Source organism: Platalea leucorodia (assembly GCF_965183815.1).
Source record: "Platalea leucorodia genome assembly, chromosome: 17".
In the NCBI taxonomy this organism is placed as follows: Eukaryota; Metazoa; Chordata; class Aves; order Pelecaniformes; family Threskiornithidae; genus Platalea; species Platalea leucorodia.
The window spans coordinates 8,338,314-8,357,150 of NC_138839.1; the positions used below are offsets into that span (position 1 = coordinate 8,338,314).

General features: G+C 53.0%; 1 protein-coding gene across 6 annotated transcripts in view; it reads right to left on the reverse strand.

Moving 5' to 3' along the window:
* PLEKHM2 (pleckstrin homology and RUN domain containing M2) overlaps positions 1-18,837 on the reverse strand; it is a gene marked incomplete at its 5' end in the record, with an annotated part of 36,839 nt that overhangs the window by 8,411 nt on the left and 9,591 nt on the right. For 3 of the 6 annotated variants that reach the window (XM_082328923.1, XM_082328926.1, XM_082328928.1), the window contains 6 exons: positions 1,901-1,960; positions 4,084-4,270; positions 4,763-4,850; positions 5,405-5,504; positions 6,450-6,559; positions 6,707-6,813. In XM_082328923.1, coding sequence (XP_082185049.1) covers positions 1,901-1,960; positions 4,084-4,270; positions 4,763-4,850; positions 5,405-5,504; positions 6,450-6,559; positions 6,707-6,813 — 652 coding nt within the window. Of the gene's footprint in view, positions 1-1,900; positions 1,961-4,083; positions 4,271-4,762; positions 4,851-5,404; positions 5,505-6,449; positions 6,560-6,706; positions 6,814-9,187; positions 9,310-18,837 lie in introns of those variants that run through there. The other 3 variants (XM_082328925.1, XM_082328927.1, XM_082328924.1) reach the window with 2 other exon arrangements.

Genomic DNA, 18,837 nt, shown 5'->3' on the forward strand with positions numbered 1-18,837 from the left:
CAAAGCCAGCTAGAAACCTCCTGCTAGGCAGGGAGACCCCTTCTGAAGGAAACCACGGCCCCGGCAGACCGATTCGGGGGCGTAGGCTTTGAGTAGGAAAATGAAACCACTCATAAAAAACATCTAATAAAGGCAGTTTTGTGACGGCCGATTTCAAAACGCTGCTTTGTTCCTGCTGAAACGCCTGCCCTGCAGCGTGGAGGGTGTGAACGCTATCAAGGGAGGTAAATCGGGTAGAATTTTAATGTCTACATTAAAGAGACAATAAAACATTTAAAAGTTATTTCAGCCACAGGCTTCTAGCCTGTATCACCAAAATGAATGTCACTTTTTTTTGCCTAAACCCTGCTGGTTCTGTTGAGACAAAACAATCTTTGTCCAAAATACAGAATTTGACCCCAAATGCATTTGCTGAACATGGGGAACTGCCCCAACTTTCTTAACCTCTTGCTCTGTGCAAGGAATGCATCAATAAGCTAACCTGGCGGGGCATTACGATGAAAACTTTGCTACGGCCGAGGTTTGCTCGGCACACAGCCCGGAGCAGCGGTGGGTCACACCGGCACCGCTTTGCAACCGGGGCCTGCACACGGGAGCCGTGCGCGCCTCCGAAAGCCGGAGGGATCTGCCCCCAGCATCCCTTGGCTTCTCCCAGCCTGCACCCAACAGCCACGGTTAAGTTGCTCGCTGGGTGTTGGCTTTGGAAACGTGGTTGGTATCCTCTGGGTGTACACTCAAGCTTCAGGGAGGCGTTAAACCATCTCTGCGAGCATCTCTGCGCGTGGGGTAAGAAAGAAGACGAGAGGGAGCGTGTTAGAGCCCAAGAGCCATCCACATGGAATTCAGGCAGAATTTCCCCAAATATTCAGGGGGTACCGGCCAAGGCAATTCAGACCCAAGGCTCCACCCAGTTTCTAGCTGCAAAGGACAGAGCGTGGGTGTATTTCCTCCGGGGGTAAAGCGGAGAGGTCTCCTACTCCTGTGACATGCAAATTATCCACAGAGGGACTGCATGTGAAGGAAGGAGAACAAGTTCCTCTAAAACAGGCACATGCTCTTGACTGTAAAGGCCAGACATAGCTGACAAGATGGTTTTAAAAGTGGTAAAATAAAATAAAAGAATAAATAAATAAAAAACAACAAAAAAAGAAGTGTAGTGACCCAAACTGGGCACAGCGATGTGCTGGATGTTGTGGCTTCAAGAGAGATGTTTTGATACAGGAGAGCAGGGTCCAAGGAAAACAAAACCTCCCAAATTAATCCCTGCAAAAGGCCCAAAATTAAAGCAAGCAGAACTAATTCTGCTGGTTTCCACCGCTTTCAGCAAATCAATGAAGGTGGATCCGTCTTTCAATCAGCACCCTGCGTGCTCTACCCCAAAGAGGAAATCTACGGCGTAAGGTCAGCTGGCACGGTCACGCTCATTTTGGACGGCCGCTGATCCCTGCCTGCCAGCTTCGTGGCGGGGGCGATTTTGCAGCTTCTCTTTTGTAACCTGGTATAAAGGGTCCTTTATCAGCACAGGCCGTAACGTACTGAGCAGCCACAGAACCACGCTCTCAACTCCAGCCTCACGCCTGCTGTGCCGAGCGCTGGGGCAGACACGTCTAGAAGACAGGGAGGCATCATCAGGGGCAGGAAAACAACCCTCCGCTCCGGGATATACGGCCAGGTGAGCGTGCCTGGATATGCCAGGAGTTGGGGAAAGCTTTGCACGTGGTCTTAGGGATGAGACACACAACCTTGGGGGATCTTTTCCGCTCCTTTCTGCCTCTACTGAATTCCATCAAGATGTGGTGGTTGCTTGTTAAAGAAATGAACCGGGGAGCATGCAGCAAGCTTCAGGTGGCAGCAATGCAGAGAGAAAACCAAAATGTTGTAACAGATGAGTATGTCCCACCTTCCCAGTCTCTGCTGGGCATGGTCTGCATTGCTGGAAAGACATCTCCAAAATCATAATCTACAAAAATGAGGGATAAAACTCAGGATTAGAAATACAAGTAGTGGGGAGGGAGGGGGGACAGGGGAGAGTGTGAAGGGGATTTGGGGAGGGAGATGGGAAAGGAGAGAAACAAAACAATCTTGCACCGGTATCTGAAATGCATGAGAAGATAGTTAGGGACCATGGATGCAAATGGAAACCAGCTGCGCTAACAGTTGTTCCTGCTGGATGTTTGCGTTATGGGAGCTACAACAGGGCCAGCGAAGGATGAAGGCCCCGTTATGCAAGCTGCTGGAAAGTTAAACCAGAAGAACGGTCAGTGTCCTCCAGGGTTTGTGTGCCTGATCAGGGATCCCCTCTGGGAAGCAATTTAATCACTCTGTGCCTCAGTTTCCCCACTTCACACTTACCTCCCACAGATACTGTGATGTTTGACTCATTAATGTTTGCAAAGCCAGGGGTCTGATTAAAGGGAAAACCTTGTCCTCTGATCCTAAAATCCCCAGCTCCACCTACACTCCCAGGGTAGCGAGATGCTCCTGTTGAAATGACGAGCAGTGAAACAGTTATTGAAGTTTACCTCCTCCGTGCTGGAGGAACAGTGGCAATGCCTGCCCTCCGGGGCTCTGCTCCTCTGTCCTGGCCCCGCAACAGCGCATCCCCTACAGCAGCACCAAACCCCTCAATGCATGGGGAAACTGAGGCACAGATCAGAACCACTGCCTGGACACAACGATGCTAAAACCAAAGATCTAGCTTCAAAATCTCCCGGGATCTCTACTCCAGACTCCTCTTCTCTTGAGCATTAAGCTTCCATCCACCAGACAGGCTGGAGAGCGTAGCCAGACCCAAGTGACACCCCTTGCCCAGTCGACAGGGACAGGCAGGAGGTGTGCTGGCACCAAGACATGTTCTGTTGAGGGAGGAACAGGAATACGAGCCCAGGGGATGCAGCATGCACTGAAACAGCTGCTTATGCCAAACCTCTGGGGACAGAGGAGCTTCCTCCTGCGACTTTTACTGCCAGGCTCCGCGTGCTGGCTCCAACTGACCTGGGTGCTGGAGGTTCGGCATAAGCAAGTCCCCAGAAGCAAACCCTTTCACGCTTACAGCATGAGCGCACGTGTTATGGGTGAACCCAAAACAGTGCTGTGCTTTAAAGCCCTTTGCTGAAATGATGCTAACATCCCCGCATCTGCATCTTGCTTCCCGGGCTGTTCCTTCTCAGCATCTTTAACATCTGCAGTTTCTGTCTTGCAGATAAAAGGCAACTGGTGGACCCTGGTCTCAGAGGGAACCCATCCACATGAGGGCTCAATCCCGAATTCACTGCATCCAATTAACGGCACGCATCACCCCATCGACTCCAGAACCCCCGGAGCTCGCTTTGTTCAAACTGACGTCAAAAAAGGAACAGGGCCAACGTATTTTGGATTAGGAACAGCAGCAGCAGAGCCGCTCCTTCATGTGAACATGCTTCATGCAGCATAAGAGCTCCCTGTTCCAGCCTGAAGCAGGTTAAGGGGGCAGGCAAAAGGTACCTGTCTTCTCAGTTCATCATCCTCTCTGACGGGGATAAGGGCGTGAGTATGACAACTTATCAGGCTGCTCAAGTTAAGATGTGTAAGAGGACAAAACAGCACCTTGAGACCACTGGCTGCCTTTCCCTCAGACTGCAGACATGGAGAAAAGACTCTGGAAACTATTCCCACCACTTCGAGCGTATTTGCGTCTCTGGACTGCAAAATAAGCAGTTAAAAAAGGTCCTCCGCAGCCCTGCGTACCTGCTCTGAACTGGAAGCCATGTTCGGATACAGACACGATTTTCACTCCATGGGGAGATTTCTCCAGTTCTTGCTATAACAAGAGAAGGACTTTCCAGGATGGAAACGTGGCCTGAGGTGACCACCATGGGAAGTCCTTCTCTCCTGGTCTGAGGCAAAGGGGCCGCCCGCAGCTTAAACCCCAGCACCTCCCGAGGCAAGACAGACTCACAGCCTAACTGCTGGGTCTCTCCCTTTGGTCTCTTCCAGCCCATCATTTGCTACCTCATTTGGTGCCTCGTCCGGTGCAGCAACTCAGCCGAAGGAGGTGTGGGAGCACACAGGCCTGACCGCACCCATCTCCAAAAAACCACTGACCTTCACTGGATGGAGCGATGGCGCTGTCGTCCCATTCCAGGTTGGTGGAGGTGACCGAGTTGAAGGAATTGAGGGAGAGGCTGTCTGAGCCGTGCACGGAGCTGGGCAGGCGGTCCTCAAAGTCTAGCAGGTATTGAGGTTTGTAGTAATCTGGCATGTACGGGGCCAGATCCAGGTAAGGAGCGTCCTGCAGAGAAGACAGCGTGGGGTGAGGCAGGCTCTGGTCACCGCACGCAGTTATTAGCACAGTCGAAACGATGGGGCTGTCCTTGAACGTCCTCTGACTGTCCATTTCTGCTGCCTTTCAGAGGAAACCCGTTGGCTCCGCTGCGACACCAAGGGTTAGCCAGTGGCTTTGTGTTTCCCTGGAGGGACGCCAGCATTTCGTACTGCGCTTGCAGAGCTCAACTCCTTTATCCCCATCGACCTGCCCTGCAGCTGGCTTCCCCGCATCTACCTCGTTCCTCTTCTGAACAGTGCAGAGGAATAACTGAGCAACAGGAATAAATCCCGTTGCTGGATCTCCAAAGACCCCAGCCTAAGTGGCAGCTTCATGTTTTCAGCCGAAGACCAACAAGAAGGTACACCCTGGACCAAGCGGTGGGAGCTGACGCCCAGGACTCCCCCTGCTCCACGTACCCGCTCTCCCAGAGCCAAGACAATCAGATAAAACACTCACCAGATCCAAGTCAAAGCGGATGAACTCCAGCCCGGACACCAGCGTTAAGAACAAGGTCAGATGATCGTGACTGCAAACCAGGGCGTTCCTGCAGCATGGATAAAAACAGAAGAGCTTCAGAGATGTGGGAAAGAGAAGAAATAGCTACAAGCACCCTTCTGTTTTCTTGGTGGCGTGTCTCTGAGCTGCCGCATGAGCAGCCTCGGAGCTGCGAGCCTGCTGTTTTCCTCTTCCTAAGAGCAATGGCAGAGCTTAAGGGCAGACACGCGTGGCTCAGAGCAGTCGGGCATCCACTACGTGCTGTCCCTGAACTGAGCTACAGCCAGATTTCCAGGCATCCACTGGAGCTGGGTCCCTGGACAAGAGCTCAGCAGCTTCTTGGAAAACATGGAAGAATATAAAGGATACATCTGGGACTGGGAGTAAGAGCAGTAACTAGGAGAGATGCTTGCAGGCCCTCTTATATAGGACAGCGCATCCACATCGGGAACCTTTCAATTAATCACGCAAAACCTCTGCAAAACCCACAAGGAAAGATCAGACCCTGATCAACTCCTTGTTCCCCACTGGCAAATTAGGGCTTGCTTCTGACAAGAAGGGATGCCAACCAGCGCCCAAACGAGGACGAGCTGGGATACTCACTTGACATAGTACTTGTGCAGCAGGCTTAGGTTCTCCTGGAACAGCCTCAAGTAGCTCTCCAAAGAGTTTTCGTTGAGGGCTAGGTACAGCCATGCCCGGCCTGAAAAGAAAGCAGCAGAGAGGATTTATCTGAGGGGAAATGCCTGAGAAGCGAAGCAAGCCTAGAAATAAACACAAATCAGTTAAGACACCTCAGATTGTTCATTCGCATTTGTATCATTTCAGGGGAGCAACTGACCGTTGGGGAAATCTGTGGGGAAAAATGTCAGTGGGAGATGAAGGTGCAGATTCGTGATTTGGAGCAGGAATAAGAATAAGAGACTGCGTGGTAGCCGGCTGAGCAGCAGACACACAACTGTGTCTCTCCAGCAAGATGGGAGCCCTGCTGGCATTTCCAGCAGGGATGAGGAGACAGGAGAGACGGAGGGAGAATCGCTCTGAATCAGCGCAGGTGCAATTTGAGATATTACACAAATTCTGGTGCAGAGAGAGGCGACGGTGGAGTCTGCGCTCAGCTCCGCTCTCACCAGTGTGGGGCTTGGGAGATGAAGGGTGTTGGGATAGTCAGGCAGAGAGGAGGTCTCTGGGCACCGTCCTGCGTCAAAAGCGGCCTTGATGGTCCCAAACATCCGCTACAGACAACTCACAGCAGAGGAGAAGCAGCATCGGGCAATCGACAGCTACAGCGAGACGTTCTGGGGCGAGAGAGGCGATGCCTCCCATCTGCCAGAAACCCCTCCCGAGAGCACGGCCCAGCAGATCGCTTTGGTTTCACGGCAGCAGAAGCAGGGCTACGTCTCTGACCCAACACCCGATCCTGAGACACGGTGCAATTACTTCTAGAGCCGTCATGCGGTTACGGCAGGACTCCTGCCTCCTCGGCCTGAGCAAAGCGACCCGGACTCAGCCGCCTGCTGGCTCCCTCGATCTGCCTGCAGCTCCAGCCCTCGAACACGCAGCCAGCACAACCGGCCTGGGCCTCCTGCCAGACGTCCCCAAACCCAGGTTTGCCCTCAGAGCCAGGGCAGCGCCTGCGAATACTCACTGCGTCCCAGGTTGGTGGCCACGTGTTGAAGCACTTCTATCTGTTTGATGGCTTCCCGGCGGGTGAAGTGAACGACCAGCACCCAGTAGCCCGAGGAAAGATCTTGCAGGCTGGAAGAAGAAAGAAGCCCAGAGGAAGGTTAAGCAAGGGCTTCGTTATCTCCATCCCAATTACTGCCTCGATGGCTTCCCCCTGCTGAGGCTACATGCTAGGCAAAGCATGGTGAAAAGCATCCCAGCGGCAGGCTCCACGCTTACCCGTAGAGCAGAGCATGGTCCAGATGTTCACAGAGCCGCTGCAGGACCTTGTCGTGGTTTCTGATAGCCGGCGTCTCGTCTTCACAGGCAGCAAAGTAGCTCTGCAGCTGCAAAAAGAGATGGGATGGATGAAATGCCCTTCTACAGCCCACCGAGGAGGCAGAGGGAGATGCCAACACACTCACAGCCAGCATTAAATACCCTTTTTTAATCTCTCAGCTTGCTTAACCTTGATGCAGGTTACTTACAGGGTGTAGCAACTGGTTTTAAGAGTACCCTAAAGGCAGTAGCTCATAGCAAGAACCTCACCCACGAAGATTCATGCGCTTTTCAGAGAGATGCCAGCAGCGTGGCCGCGGCTGCACAACCAACTTCCCTGTTTGCCGAGCGGGCGGGCTGAGCTACACGGCCTCCTCCTTTACAGCTAACACTACGGCGGGGGTTTGGTGGTTCTGCTGCAACGGCGCAGCCATCGCAAAGCGGTTCAGAAGAGAAATAAATCAAGGCTCTGGGCTCTGTTTCTGGCTCTGCCATGGACGAGTCCCCTCCTCGGTCTCAGGGTCTTGCCATGGGAAACCCTGGCTGGGGAGAGACGTTGCTTCCAGGTGTAAAAGATGCTCCGAGTCCAGGAGCCTCATTCCTGCAGCACGCGCGCTCTGTGCTAAATCTGTGCGAAATCTCAGCGCGGTTTCAGCATCCCGGGAAGAGACAGAGGTTTTCTTGTCACAGGCGGCTCGAGTGACCACCGCGATGCTGGGTATTGATGCCAGGCAGCTGAGAGCTGCCCCAGACTTTCAGACACAGGCTGGTACGGATTGCCTGGCCGCACAGCAGCAGGGACTCGGAGGGTGCAGAGGGCAGCACAGATACAGACCGAGGCACATGCATATGGGACAAAGGCAGCTCAATTAATCCTGAGTGGTTTCCCTCTGCTGGGGCGAGGCTACATCCCTACCACGCATCACGTCATGTAGCTGCCGCTCTCTCAAAAACCAGGACAGCTTGACTCATCCTCGGTTAACCCGTTTGCAGCTGCAAAGTTAGCTCTGAAGTCAGTGCTGGCCCTGTGCTCTGCTGACAACAGCTCTCGGAGGCTCGACGCAGCATAAATTGCTTTTCTGCTTCTGCAAAACCTGCTAGAAATCCTAGAAATCCCCTTACACCCAAATGCTATATCCCTTCCTAGCTGACCCACCGGCCTCCTCCTGCCCCTGGAGCTTACAGATCTATTTAGGTCCCCGTCTTGCACATACTTGGCATTCGGGCAGGGAGATTACTCACCCAGGACGTAATCTCAGCTGTATATGCCACGCTTATTTGCTCTGGCTGGTGACAGGCGAGCACGGTTCAGCTGAGCCATGACAACGCATCACCTGTACGTACAGTATTTTGTTGACCCGATACGTCTTTGCCAAACCTCACCAGTTAGACGGTAGATTTAAAAACCAAAAACTTGATGATATTGTGCTTGTCGAGTCTGACCTGTCCCCAGAAACTGGTTTCTCCTCCTGAATTATTACTAGAGCCAGAGAAGCTCCTTTAGGAAAATCATCCAGTCTCAATGTAAAAGTTATCAAGGGGACAGAGAACACCTCATGGTGCCTGGGGAACTGTTCCCAACAACCCTCTTAAAAACAGGAATATATCGAGCTCCAACGCTCTCCTGGCTTGACGACCTTGACTCTCTCTGGAGCTCTTAGGTTAAGACGGGAGAGCCAGGCGTGTTCCTGCACGGAGCAGGTCCCAGCCCTTACGTGGGAAAGGATTGCTGAGCCGGAATTATCGCAGCCAAATTCCCTCATCCAGTCGCACAGCCTGTGCCTGTCCCTGTCCCGTCTAGTCCAGAAGGTAAATCCCCTGGGGAAGGAAATACGCAATAAGGTTTTGTTTGCGGAGCCACCCGCGGGTGCTCTGGCAACGCACGGACTTTTTCACAACACCCAGGTGAGACGCGAAGCATTTCAGCTCAGCAGCTCTCATCCGTTTTTGGGAAGAAGCTGTCCCAGGAGACTTACACTATCAACAGGCAGCCCAGACCCAAGCAGGGAGAAGAATGCCTTAAAATCCCACTATTCAAGAACTATTTCAGGAGCTCCCTGCAGCCAGGGTTTTAAGCTCACTCCTGCAGCAAGGACACCAGAGGAAGAAAAAAAAGTCATAATTTAGAGCCATACCCCTCTGACAATGGATAGATGGAGCCACGTTCTCCGAGAGCTGTCTGGAGCTCACTAAAATATCCCATTTTTGGGGAAACTGAGGCAGGAAGCAAAGCCCCTGCCACAGGGGACGTGAGCCGGGATTTGAAGGCAGAAATTCCCGGCTTGTCCCAAGCAGGCTGTTGCCTCTGCAGAGAGCTGGGGTTCCCTCGGAGGAGCGCTCCTGTCCTGGGTGTTTCTGCAGGCTCTGTGCTCCCTTGAGGAAAGGCAGCTGTGGGAGTCAGCTAGGGGAAAACAAAAATAACCAAGCCCTACATTAGCTTACCACTAAAACCAAGGAGCCACTCAGCCAGCTCCGCACACGCAGCTCGGGGAGGTCATCTTGGAGGGAACTTGGAGCCTGGCCGTGCCACCGACTGGAGGAATTCCCCATGACAGAGAGACTCCAAGCCTGGGCAGCAAGAGAGATGAGCAGATAGAAGCATTTCCTCTTTTTTTCTCTCCTTCCTTCTCCAAAAATAACTTAGATCTTTGTTACAGTCCTTCCTGCAGCCAGCTCACAGCTCCCAACCCTCTCCGTTGCTACACAGACCGACCTGCTCCCATCATCAGAGGTTGCAAACCATTAGCAAACGGTGGTTGTCTCATCTCAACATCTCTGAACATCGAGAAGTACCAGGAAATTTCTGAAAAACAGATTTCTCTTCCCCAGAAAAGTCACATCTTCCCCCCATGAAGGGAACTAGGTTTTGAAGGGCTCGTTCTGCATTATATTAAGGCTTGGCGTTACTTTTAGCTGCTTTGCAAGGAGCATGCAGACAAAGCAGCTACCCCTGCATTGCACCTCCTTCCTGGGAGGCTGCTGGAAACCCCAGCTCCATAACGATGTCCAGAGCAAACCTCCCCAAAAGGCTCAAGTCCGCCCCTCTGCAACGTCAGGAGCCAGAGGATGAACTGGCGTGACTGTGCTTTGCTCAGAGTCATGGGGTCGTGCCAGCCCTGTGCACGTGGGACCCTGCGAGCGAGAAACGTGTGCTCAGCAGTTTCGGATTTGGATTCGGGTGCTCTGAGTCACGGCATTTTAAGAGCTGCCGGTCCCAGGGAAGCGCACCAAGGGCTCGCGCCTACTCGCAGGCGCCAAGACGTGCCGCCGCGTTCCCTGGATGGTGCTGCGTCAAGGGACGGTGCTGTTTCCAGCATCCCTCCAAAATAAACATGGCCAACGGCTTACAGCCCCAAGCAAAGGACGTGGACGGCTTGCTGGAGCACAACAAGCCCTAAGAAGAGATCGGCAGGAGAGACCAGGCAAATCCCCTGCCGAGCTACCACGTTTCCAGGGAGGAAACAAGACTGAACAAGCCTCGGGATCTCCTGGGTGGAGTCATCCCTACAGAGAGGGTGGCGAAAGGCTGCGACTTGCAAAAGCTGATGAGGAGGTGTTTTCGGCTTGGGAAGAAGGGTGAAGACACACACGGAGGAAAGGTACGGTGAAATAGTTTTCCCAGTTGGGGAACAAAATCCAGTTGCATCATTTCCCAAAAGCCTACTGGCCTGCTCCAGGATCCACCTTGCCCAAAATCTGGAGGAACTAAGACCTCAAACATCTTGGGGTGGAGGCACAGACCACGGACGGTCCCAGCATCTGACCCCGATCGTGCAGCACAGGCAGGAGTGATGTGGCACTGCCCTGAAAAAATGGCATTTATATGGAGTGTTTACTTCTCTCCTGTAAATCGCTGTAAAACACAAAGGAATGATTTGAAACCAACCTCTCACTAATCACGGCGTGGCAGACGGACCTGTTTGGGAGGTGGTGACCAAACTTTATGAAGCATCCACAAAGCAGCTCCCTGACATACCTGGGCAGCAAGCTGGGCTGGAGCCGGGGAAAATCAGGAAGCAGGCAAGCAATAAGGTTAAAAAGCATTAACTAAAAGCAACGTTGGTCATCTCTGGGTTTTATGGAGAGATGCTCTTCCTCTCGTCATCTCTGCGCTCCAAAACCAGAAGGGTTGAAGGCTGGCTGGGACGGAGGACTCGTGTGGGGCACAGCGAACGCCTCGAGCCCCGACTCAGGGCTATTTATAGACATTCCTGTGGCCAAAATAAGCGCCGTCGGCATGCAGAAGGCATCCCTGCCGCTCACCGAGACCACTCCGCAGCCCCAGCTGGGTCCGAGCACCGGTGTTGCAACGGTGTAGGACAAAACCTGCTTCAGTGAACTGGTTACAAAAGCCCAAACACTCGAGGCCGGCGAGTTAAACACACTTGAGAAGAAAGCAGAGCAGAAGGGCGTTTGTCCAAAGGGGACAGAGAGCTGGTTTGCACTGAGGGGAGCACGGGGTTTGCGCTCCTCACAATAACACCTTGTCCCCGTTGAGGAGAAGGTGGATTTAATTGCTGGTTATCAATCACGAGTTGATTTTTTTTTTTTTTTGCAGTGATACACCACACCCCGCTCCGGCACACACGAGAAAGGATATCCCTTGCACAATTTTATAGCCTACTAATTGTACGTGTTCTCAATGTGTGTGAAGCTCTTCAGGCCTATTTACAGAGCTCCTGTGTTGCAAGAGATGCCAAAAAACAATCAGGCAGCCGCATTGTAAAGTCCATTCTCCAAATCTAATCATTCTTGTGGCTCTCCTTTGAAATCTCTCCAGTATTTCTACAGCCTTATTGAAATATTGAAATACAGTCTCCTGATCTGTTCACGGCTGGCCACAACCCAACCGAGCCTCCATCTCCCCTCCGTAAATCTGGCCCGCAGATGTTTCGCTAGCAGCTTTCCAACACCAAGTTCATTTCCCTTGTTCTGCTTGGTATTTCCCTGGCAGGGCAAACATGGTGAAAGAAAAGCAAACAGCCCAGTTGGGCACCCTTCGCATTCCTCCGGCTCCCTAACCACGGCGCTCGCTGCATGGGAAAGGCGAGAGGCGCTTGGGAACCCGCTTTCCCACCCACAGCACGCGGACTGGCGAGGGATTTTTTCCCAGCTGCAGGAAAGCAAACAGCAGTGCCACAAAGCAGCAAGCAGACAGACAAAACATAACAGAAACTGCAGCAGCCTTTTTTCCGCCTCAATTCCTGTCCTCTCACCGTCTTCCCCGGCGGCTGGAAAGACACCTTCTCCAAGCTATCAAGTAGGTGGTTTTCTTTGAGGGCAGTGTTTTGTGAGCCATCCAGGCAGGCAGCTGGAGATGCAAACCCTTCGCTAGACCCAAAACCCTTCCCAAGCCTGCTCCCAGCACCTGCCTTTCCACCACGCTGCACGACTGGAGAAGGATGGTGGCACGTTACCTACCGGACTGCACAGCCAGAATAACCCTCTGCAGCAAGGGCAAACCCACACGGTTTCCTGTGAACGCAGCCTGCAAAGCTGTCTAATGACGCGATTAAAAAAAATGCCGATTAAGAAGCCAGTTCTGGGTCTTGGCACTCAGTCTGGGGCTGCACCCGGAGCTGAGCACCCTCAGGAGCAAGCCTGGAGCTCCAGGGAGCACCAAAAAAAGGAGGCAGGTGACTGACCTTGTCCCAAGCAAGCGATGGCAGCTCAACCCCCAAGGGAAGAGGCAATGGGAAGGGACAGGACAGACACATAAGCACCAGCACTCTCATACCTGCTCAGGGGAGTACAGACATTCAATGGCAAAGGGATAAAGAGCAGGCTGAACTACTCTACCTGGAAAACTCCTAGTCTTCCATACCACCCATAAAAGCAGGCTGAATTTCAAGGCAGGGATGTTCTTCCGTCTTGTACACTTGTGTAACACAAAGCCCTAAAGCTTCAGCTCTAGCAGGACGTTTTGGAGGTTGCATACATGATCTGACTCAACATTTCTTATAACAAGCTTCCAAACCAGCACCAGCCTCAGCGCCCAGCTTCCCTTCCCGGACTCGGTACACCTCGCCTGGGTCTCGCGGCTTTCCCGATGAAACACATCGGCACACAGAGCATCAGCATGTTAAAGGCACCACAAGCGGAGAGAAACAGAGCATGCTTGTGACCCGCAGAGACAGGAGCCTGAAACAGGCGAAGCTGAAACTCACAGCAAAGATGCTCCGTGGCTGCAAACGCAGAGCTCTGAAGCATTTGCAATCCAGCGCCAGCAAGGCTGTCACCTCCTGCGACACGTACGCTCGTCAGCTCCCACACCCCCAAGGCTTTTCCAGGGTTTTCCTTCATTATTTCTGAGCAGCAAACCTTGCAGCAGGCTCAGCCAAAGACAGGACTTGTTCCAGCGGTGACACCTCGCGAGTCGCAGGGAGCATCCCGTTGCTCTGTCACGGTGAGCAAAGTGCACGGAGCAGGGGACGGGCACGGAGCTGGCTGCTTGTGGAAAGGGATCCCTGCTCTCGCTGAAGGCAGAAGGAAAAGTCACATGCTCGGCACAACAGAAAAATCAGATTTCACGGGAAGGAAAAAACGTCTGGTTGGTAAACACGCTAAAACAAGCGAGCACGGGGTGCTCGTGCCTTGCAAGTCTTGGTAACGGCGCTGCTCTCCCAGATAGCTGCTGCTTACTCACACTCCGGCTTTGAATCTCTCCCCGTCAACCAAGTCTCTGGCTTGCAGTTCTTTCAGTTTCTCCTCTTGGACCGGGACATCAGAAGTGGGGAAAGCTGAAATCGCTCAACAGCCACTGAAATTGTGCAATCGGAGGGAGAGAGGCTCAGAGGCATTGCTTCAGCTCCCCGTACAAAACCCACTGCTGCAATTCATCCTCCTAAACCAACCGCTCTCCCAGAAAAATGCTTTGCGTTAGTGGTAGGAGAACAAACAGGATTTTTTTTTTTCTCCCCAAAAGGCTATCACAGCCTTGTCCACCAGCACGTCCAGAGCGGGGTTTGAACACCTCCTCCGGATATTAAAAAGACAACACCAGATTAGATACCCGCAGAATCCAGTCCCCTTGCAACTGCGGATGCTGAACCTCGTATCATCACCAGGCCTGTGTTAGGATGCAGCATGAGGAGTTTCAAAAGAGATGAACCTTGAAATACTCAAGTAAGGCTGCAGTCTCAGCAGAACCACAGCAAACGGCTTTGTTCGCTCGTCAAACAGTGGCATAGGCCTTAGAGGAGCACCAAAATACGCAGTGTCGGAGCTGCAAGCGTTCACAGACTTCTTAAAGCACCTGAGCGACCCTTGTGTCTTCACAGCTGACTTATGAGCTCCGTGAGATTGCTGCTAGCTTCAGCCACGGGCTTCTGGTGGTCGTCTTGTCTAGTGGCTGGCAACCCCGGTACGCATGGCAAAGGGGCAGGCCAGGACTGCCAGCGGGAGCGATGTCGTTCCCTGCTGCGTGCTCCCCACAGCAAGAGCGGATGTGGCCTGGAGCAAAGATGAGTGAGAGGAAATACCCTGGCAGAGATAAAAACCCTTGTGGTCTTAGAGCCAGCTAGGTGCTCCGCAACGGGAAGCAGAAGGCAAGTCGCTATTTGGCTATTTTCACATCTCCAGAATTGCTACCTCTGTGTCACGGCGGCTGGGCTAAATAAATCCACCCAGCCGGAGATGAGCACGTTCCCTACATGATTTGAGGAGGGGTGCTCCGCTCCAGCGCTGCTTGCTTCTCTCCAGGACATGGGGGCACTAAGCTGTCCCCAAATCTACCCTCCCTTGCTATGCAGGAGAAACAGAGACGTTGCAAGGCAGAGCTCAGGGAGCCTGGGGGACTGCAAAGGCATTTCAATGGTACAGGGCTGAAAATCTGATCCGGAGACAACCAGAAAAGGCACAGCATTAATTCACTGTGGGGGAAGTAGAAACCTTCCCAAAGTCATGCATAAACAGAGCAGAGCCAGAGCTTCTGGCAAAAACTCCTGCAGCATCGGCAGAAAACATTGCTCCACCTGATTGACATGCACCAAGGATCCGCTGCTCTAGAGTTCATGGGCATGTGCGTCCTTCAAAGCCAGCAGGAAAGCCTGAAAAACAAAGAGCTCCAAAATCTGGGATTCTGATCTCTCTTCTGATTTTAAGTTTAGCTCCTGGAATTGCCAACGAGCATTGTTTAAGGACTTTGCATTTTCGCCACCTAATCACAAGGAGGACAGCAATAAATCTCTCCTTAACCCACTGCCATCTCCAGGCGGGCACGGAAATCCAACCAGAGAACACAAAACATCTATGCTACCAGCTTCAGCTTGGACCAGGCCACCTGTGGTAGCTCTCAGCTACCAGGAGATGGTCGGCCAAGGATGGATATGAAGCTGCTGGCATTTCTAGCGTGCTTATCCCAGCAAGAGTTCAACTGGGAGGCACCAGGAGGCAGCTCTCATCCCACTGCTGCCACGCACAGTAACATTTCCTAGAAGAAAACAAGCACTTGAGTGATCGAAGGTCTGCACCCCACTGGGAGAGGATGCACAGAAAGCGGTGAATGCACCCTGAGCCATAACATGCCCATCTCCAGCCTTCTGCCTCAATAAAGCCCTAATTCTTTAAAAAAACCATAAGGGTTAGGCATCAGTTTGCACAGTAATTTGTGCTGGAGCACAGCCCTCTCAGCAGAAAGCAGGGTGAGGGAGCAGTGGATGGGAAAGCAGAAAAGAAAAGGTCGCAAGACAGAAGCAACGAGCTCCACGGCATCACGCTGTCCACACAATCAGAGCAGAAAGCATCGCCCTCTGAATTCATTTGTACTTCCCAGCGAGGACAGAGAGGACAAGCTGTAGGTGGGAAATCAACACCATGCTCACGATTCCCTTGGATGTGCGCTGGAATTGAAGCAGGGACCCAAGTCGCTGCTGCTGAGCTCTCCCAGCCTCTCCTGAAGCCACCAAGAGCAGCAGCCTCTTGACATCTGTCCAGCTGCAGGGGATAATTTATTGGGTGTCTAAATTAGACGTGCTGCCTCTCTCTCTGCAGTCGAGGCCTGATCTGACGCCTCTGCATTCAATGGCGAAGCTACCGCTGATCTCTGAGATACGGGTGAAGTATGTGAACGGTCCAGATCTGGCGCTTGGGTATCACACAGAGAAACCCACAGGTTTGTAATTACCCTCTCCAAGCAGGTTTGCACCCCGACCTTTTCTAGCTGTGCTCCATCCCTCATAGATTTCTAGGAAAATAAGAGAGAAACAGCCCTGTTCACTGAGGCTTGAGGGATTCGCTTGGAATTAAAGCACTTTTTTTCCTGTTGATTTGTACAGGGTTTACTCGCTGCTTGTGCTCTGACCTCCCACTCCTCAAATTCAGAAGCACCTTAGAGAAACTGAAGTCACAGCCAGGTAAAGTCACCACCACAGGTCTCCGTGGCACAAACCCTGCCCAAGGCCGTGCTGCTGCTCCTTGCCTTCCCCATCTGAGGCAGAGGGAAGCTGACAAGCGTCTGGATGGTTTTTCCTGGGCCACTCGGTGAAAATAAGGCATTTTTTTCTGCTGCTGCTACTCAAAGCCTGACATCGTAACCGGGTACCTCAGCCTTCAGTGGTGGTTTGTCCCAGTTTACCCAGTCTCGAGGTGGGGTTTAGTCCTGGCTGTCTTCTAAAATAATGTCTGACTTGCAGTCCATGGACTGCTGAGAGGCCACAAACTCCTCTTTGGGTCTGAAGCTGAGAAAAGAAAACGTATCATCATCTGGCTGAAAAGCGGTGTGGAGAGGTGCGCGCATCACCGCAAACACATCCAAACCCTCCGCTCCACAACTCAAACCCACAACGACGGTGAAAGTAAGGAGCGAGCAACCTACACAGCTAGGAAGGTTTGGAAATCAGAGGCGAGATACTTGGAAAACTCCTCCACGCCCCATGACACAATCCCAGCGACAAGGAGTTACTCAAGACGGACCCAGAGGCAGGGAGAGGAGGATGAACGAGAGCAGGATTTCCCAGCACGCAGCCAGGGCATGGGAAGGCTGTACTCCCCTAACCTACTGCCTCACTCTTCCCACTAACACAGAGAAAAAGAGAAATATCAGGGACTTGAGGGCTGAAGTCAGACAGGGAAGCGTTGGGGAAAAACGAGCAGCTCCATAGCTGAAGGGGAGCGACGTCCCCGAGGAAGGAGAACTGCATCCCGGGGGTGTGCCAGCGCTGGACTTTCGCCATGTGGTTGAGTCTGGTTTCGCTGGGATGGTATAAATAAGTCCGTCAGCCTGAAGTCTCACGTAGGTTCCTACGTTTCCCTGAGCTTTCTCGCTCTGAAATGAACAGGAAAGCAAAAGGGGCAGCATTGAAAAAATCCCCAAATCCCTCTTCACTGTCGGACCAAGAGAGGAGCTGGCAGAAACTGAGGCAGGTCTAGGCAGAGGTGTGTTGGCAGAGCTACAGTTGATGAGTCCTGTTCAAGTATGATAATAATTAAAATAACCACCACGTTGACTTTATAGCATTTCCAACAGGGATCCCCAAGGTTTTTCTGAACGCAAATAAATTATGTCCAACAAATCCTGTGTGGGAAGCAGCATATCCTTACGCATATGGGGAAACTGAGGCAGCTAGGTCAGCGCTGTAGAGCATCGTAACAGAGCTTGGAGCAGGCTGAACATCCACTGATTTCCAGGTAGATAAAAGATTATCCTTTAATTTTTAGAGGACAAAAAGGTGAGAGACCAGCGGACAGGGTCACCCATGGAAGAAAAGAGAAAAGCTGGGAGAGGTTTGCACATCCATCCTACATCCCAGAGGCGATGTCAGGCCATTCCTTCCTTAATAGTGCTGGGAATTCACTCATGATGGTCTTCATAAGACAAGTTTTCATGGATGAATCTGTGTCAGGACACATTGCAGGTCACAGAAAAACTCCTATTCCATAGGACAGCGGAAACCCAACAACTGGAGAAATGTCAGCGCGTCCAGAAAGCCTCCTTTCCCCCAAAACTTGGGACGAAAACTGAAACAAGACTCCCTTTAGCTCCTCAAAGAGAGTTTGCATTCTTCCTCAAAGATGGCTGGAGCTCACCTGTGGCCCAGGAAGGACACGTGGCCCAACCCAAAACTTCCAGCATGTCCTTACAACTCATTCCTGTGACTGCCCCGAACAGACTCCAGCGTCCTGTCCCCTCCGTGCCGGAATGCAGATGCTCCCCACCAAAGGGATGGGCTTTAAGACACGCTCTCACCAGCAGAAGATGCTGAGGGGCAAGGAGAAACGAGTGGCAAGCAGAAGGACAAGGTGCGAGACGAGGTCTGACGGCACATGTCTTCAGAGCCCTCGTTTTGAGGGCACAGGCCAGGGCACGGCCAGCCCACGGGTACAAACCACACATCCCCCGTGTCCACAGGGGAGACGTTTCCAGGTCCTGCCCCTCCAGCCTGCGCCCCCCGCAGCATACGCCTGGCTGGGGAGAGGACCTCTCGGAGAGAGGGTTTCACGCTGGACTCGTTCAGATCCCCCAGTAAACAGCCCCAGGAAAAGGGATCCCCCCAGGATCCCCCCAGTCCTGTCCACAGGAGAAAGAAATCCTTTGAAAAGGGGGAACCCTGGGGGGCAACCCCAGTATATCCCAACCAGCAGAGACAGGTTCCTGGGGGTGACCCTGGCAGTGTCCCTTTGGCAGGGTGGGCCAGGGGGCGACCCCACACCCCCAGGGGTGCTTCTGAGGTGCCCCCTGGCACCAGCAAAAAGGATGCCTCCAACCCCACATCCCCAGCACAGAGGGCCTCTAGGGACATCCCCAGCACCGCACAGAGGAACCCCTAACGGTGTCCCCTGCCTCTGGCAGAGGGGATGGCGGGGTGTCCTTGACCCCATACTCCTGTCCCAAAGAGTCCCCCAGTGTCCCTGGGGTGTCCCCAGCCCCCTACCATGGGCGGTCCCTAGGGACTGTCCCCCAGCCCCACATCTCTGGTGGTGGTGTGTGTCTGGGGGGTCCCCAGGAGTGTCCCCCAGCCCCGCACCTCAGGCAGAGGCAGTCCCCAGGGACACCCCAGGGCAGAGGGGTCCCCAGGGCTGTCCCCGGGCCCACAGCCCTTGCACAGGGGTCCCCAGGGCTGTCCCCGGGCCCACGGCCCTTGCACAGGGCTGTC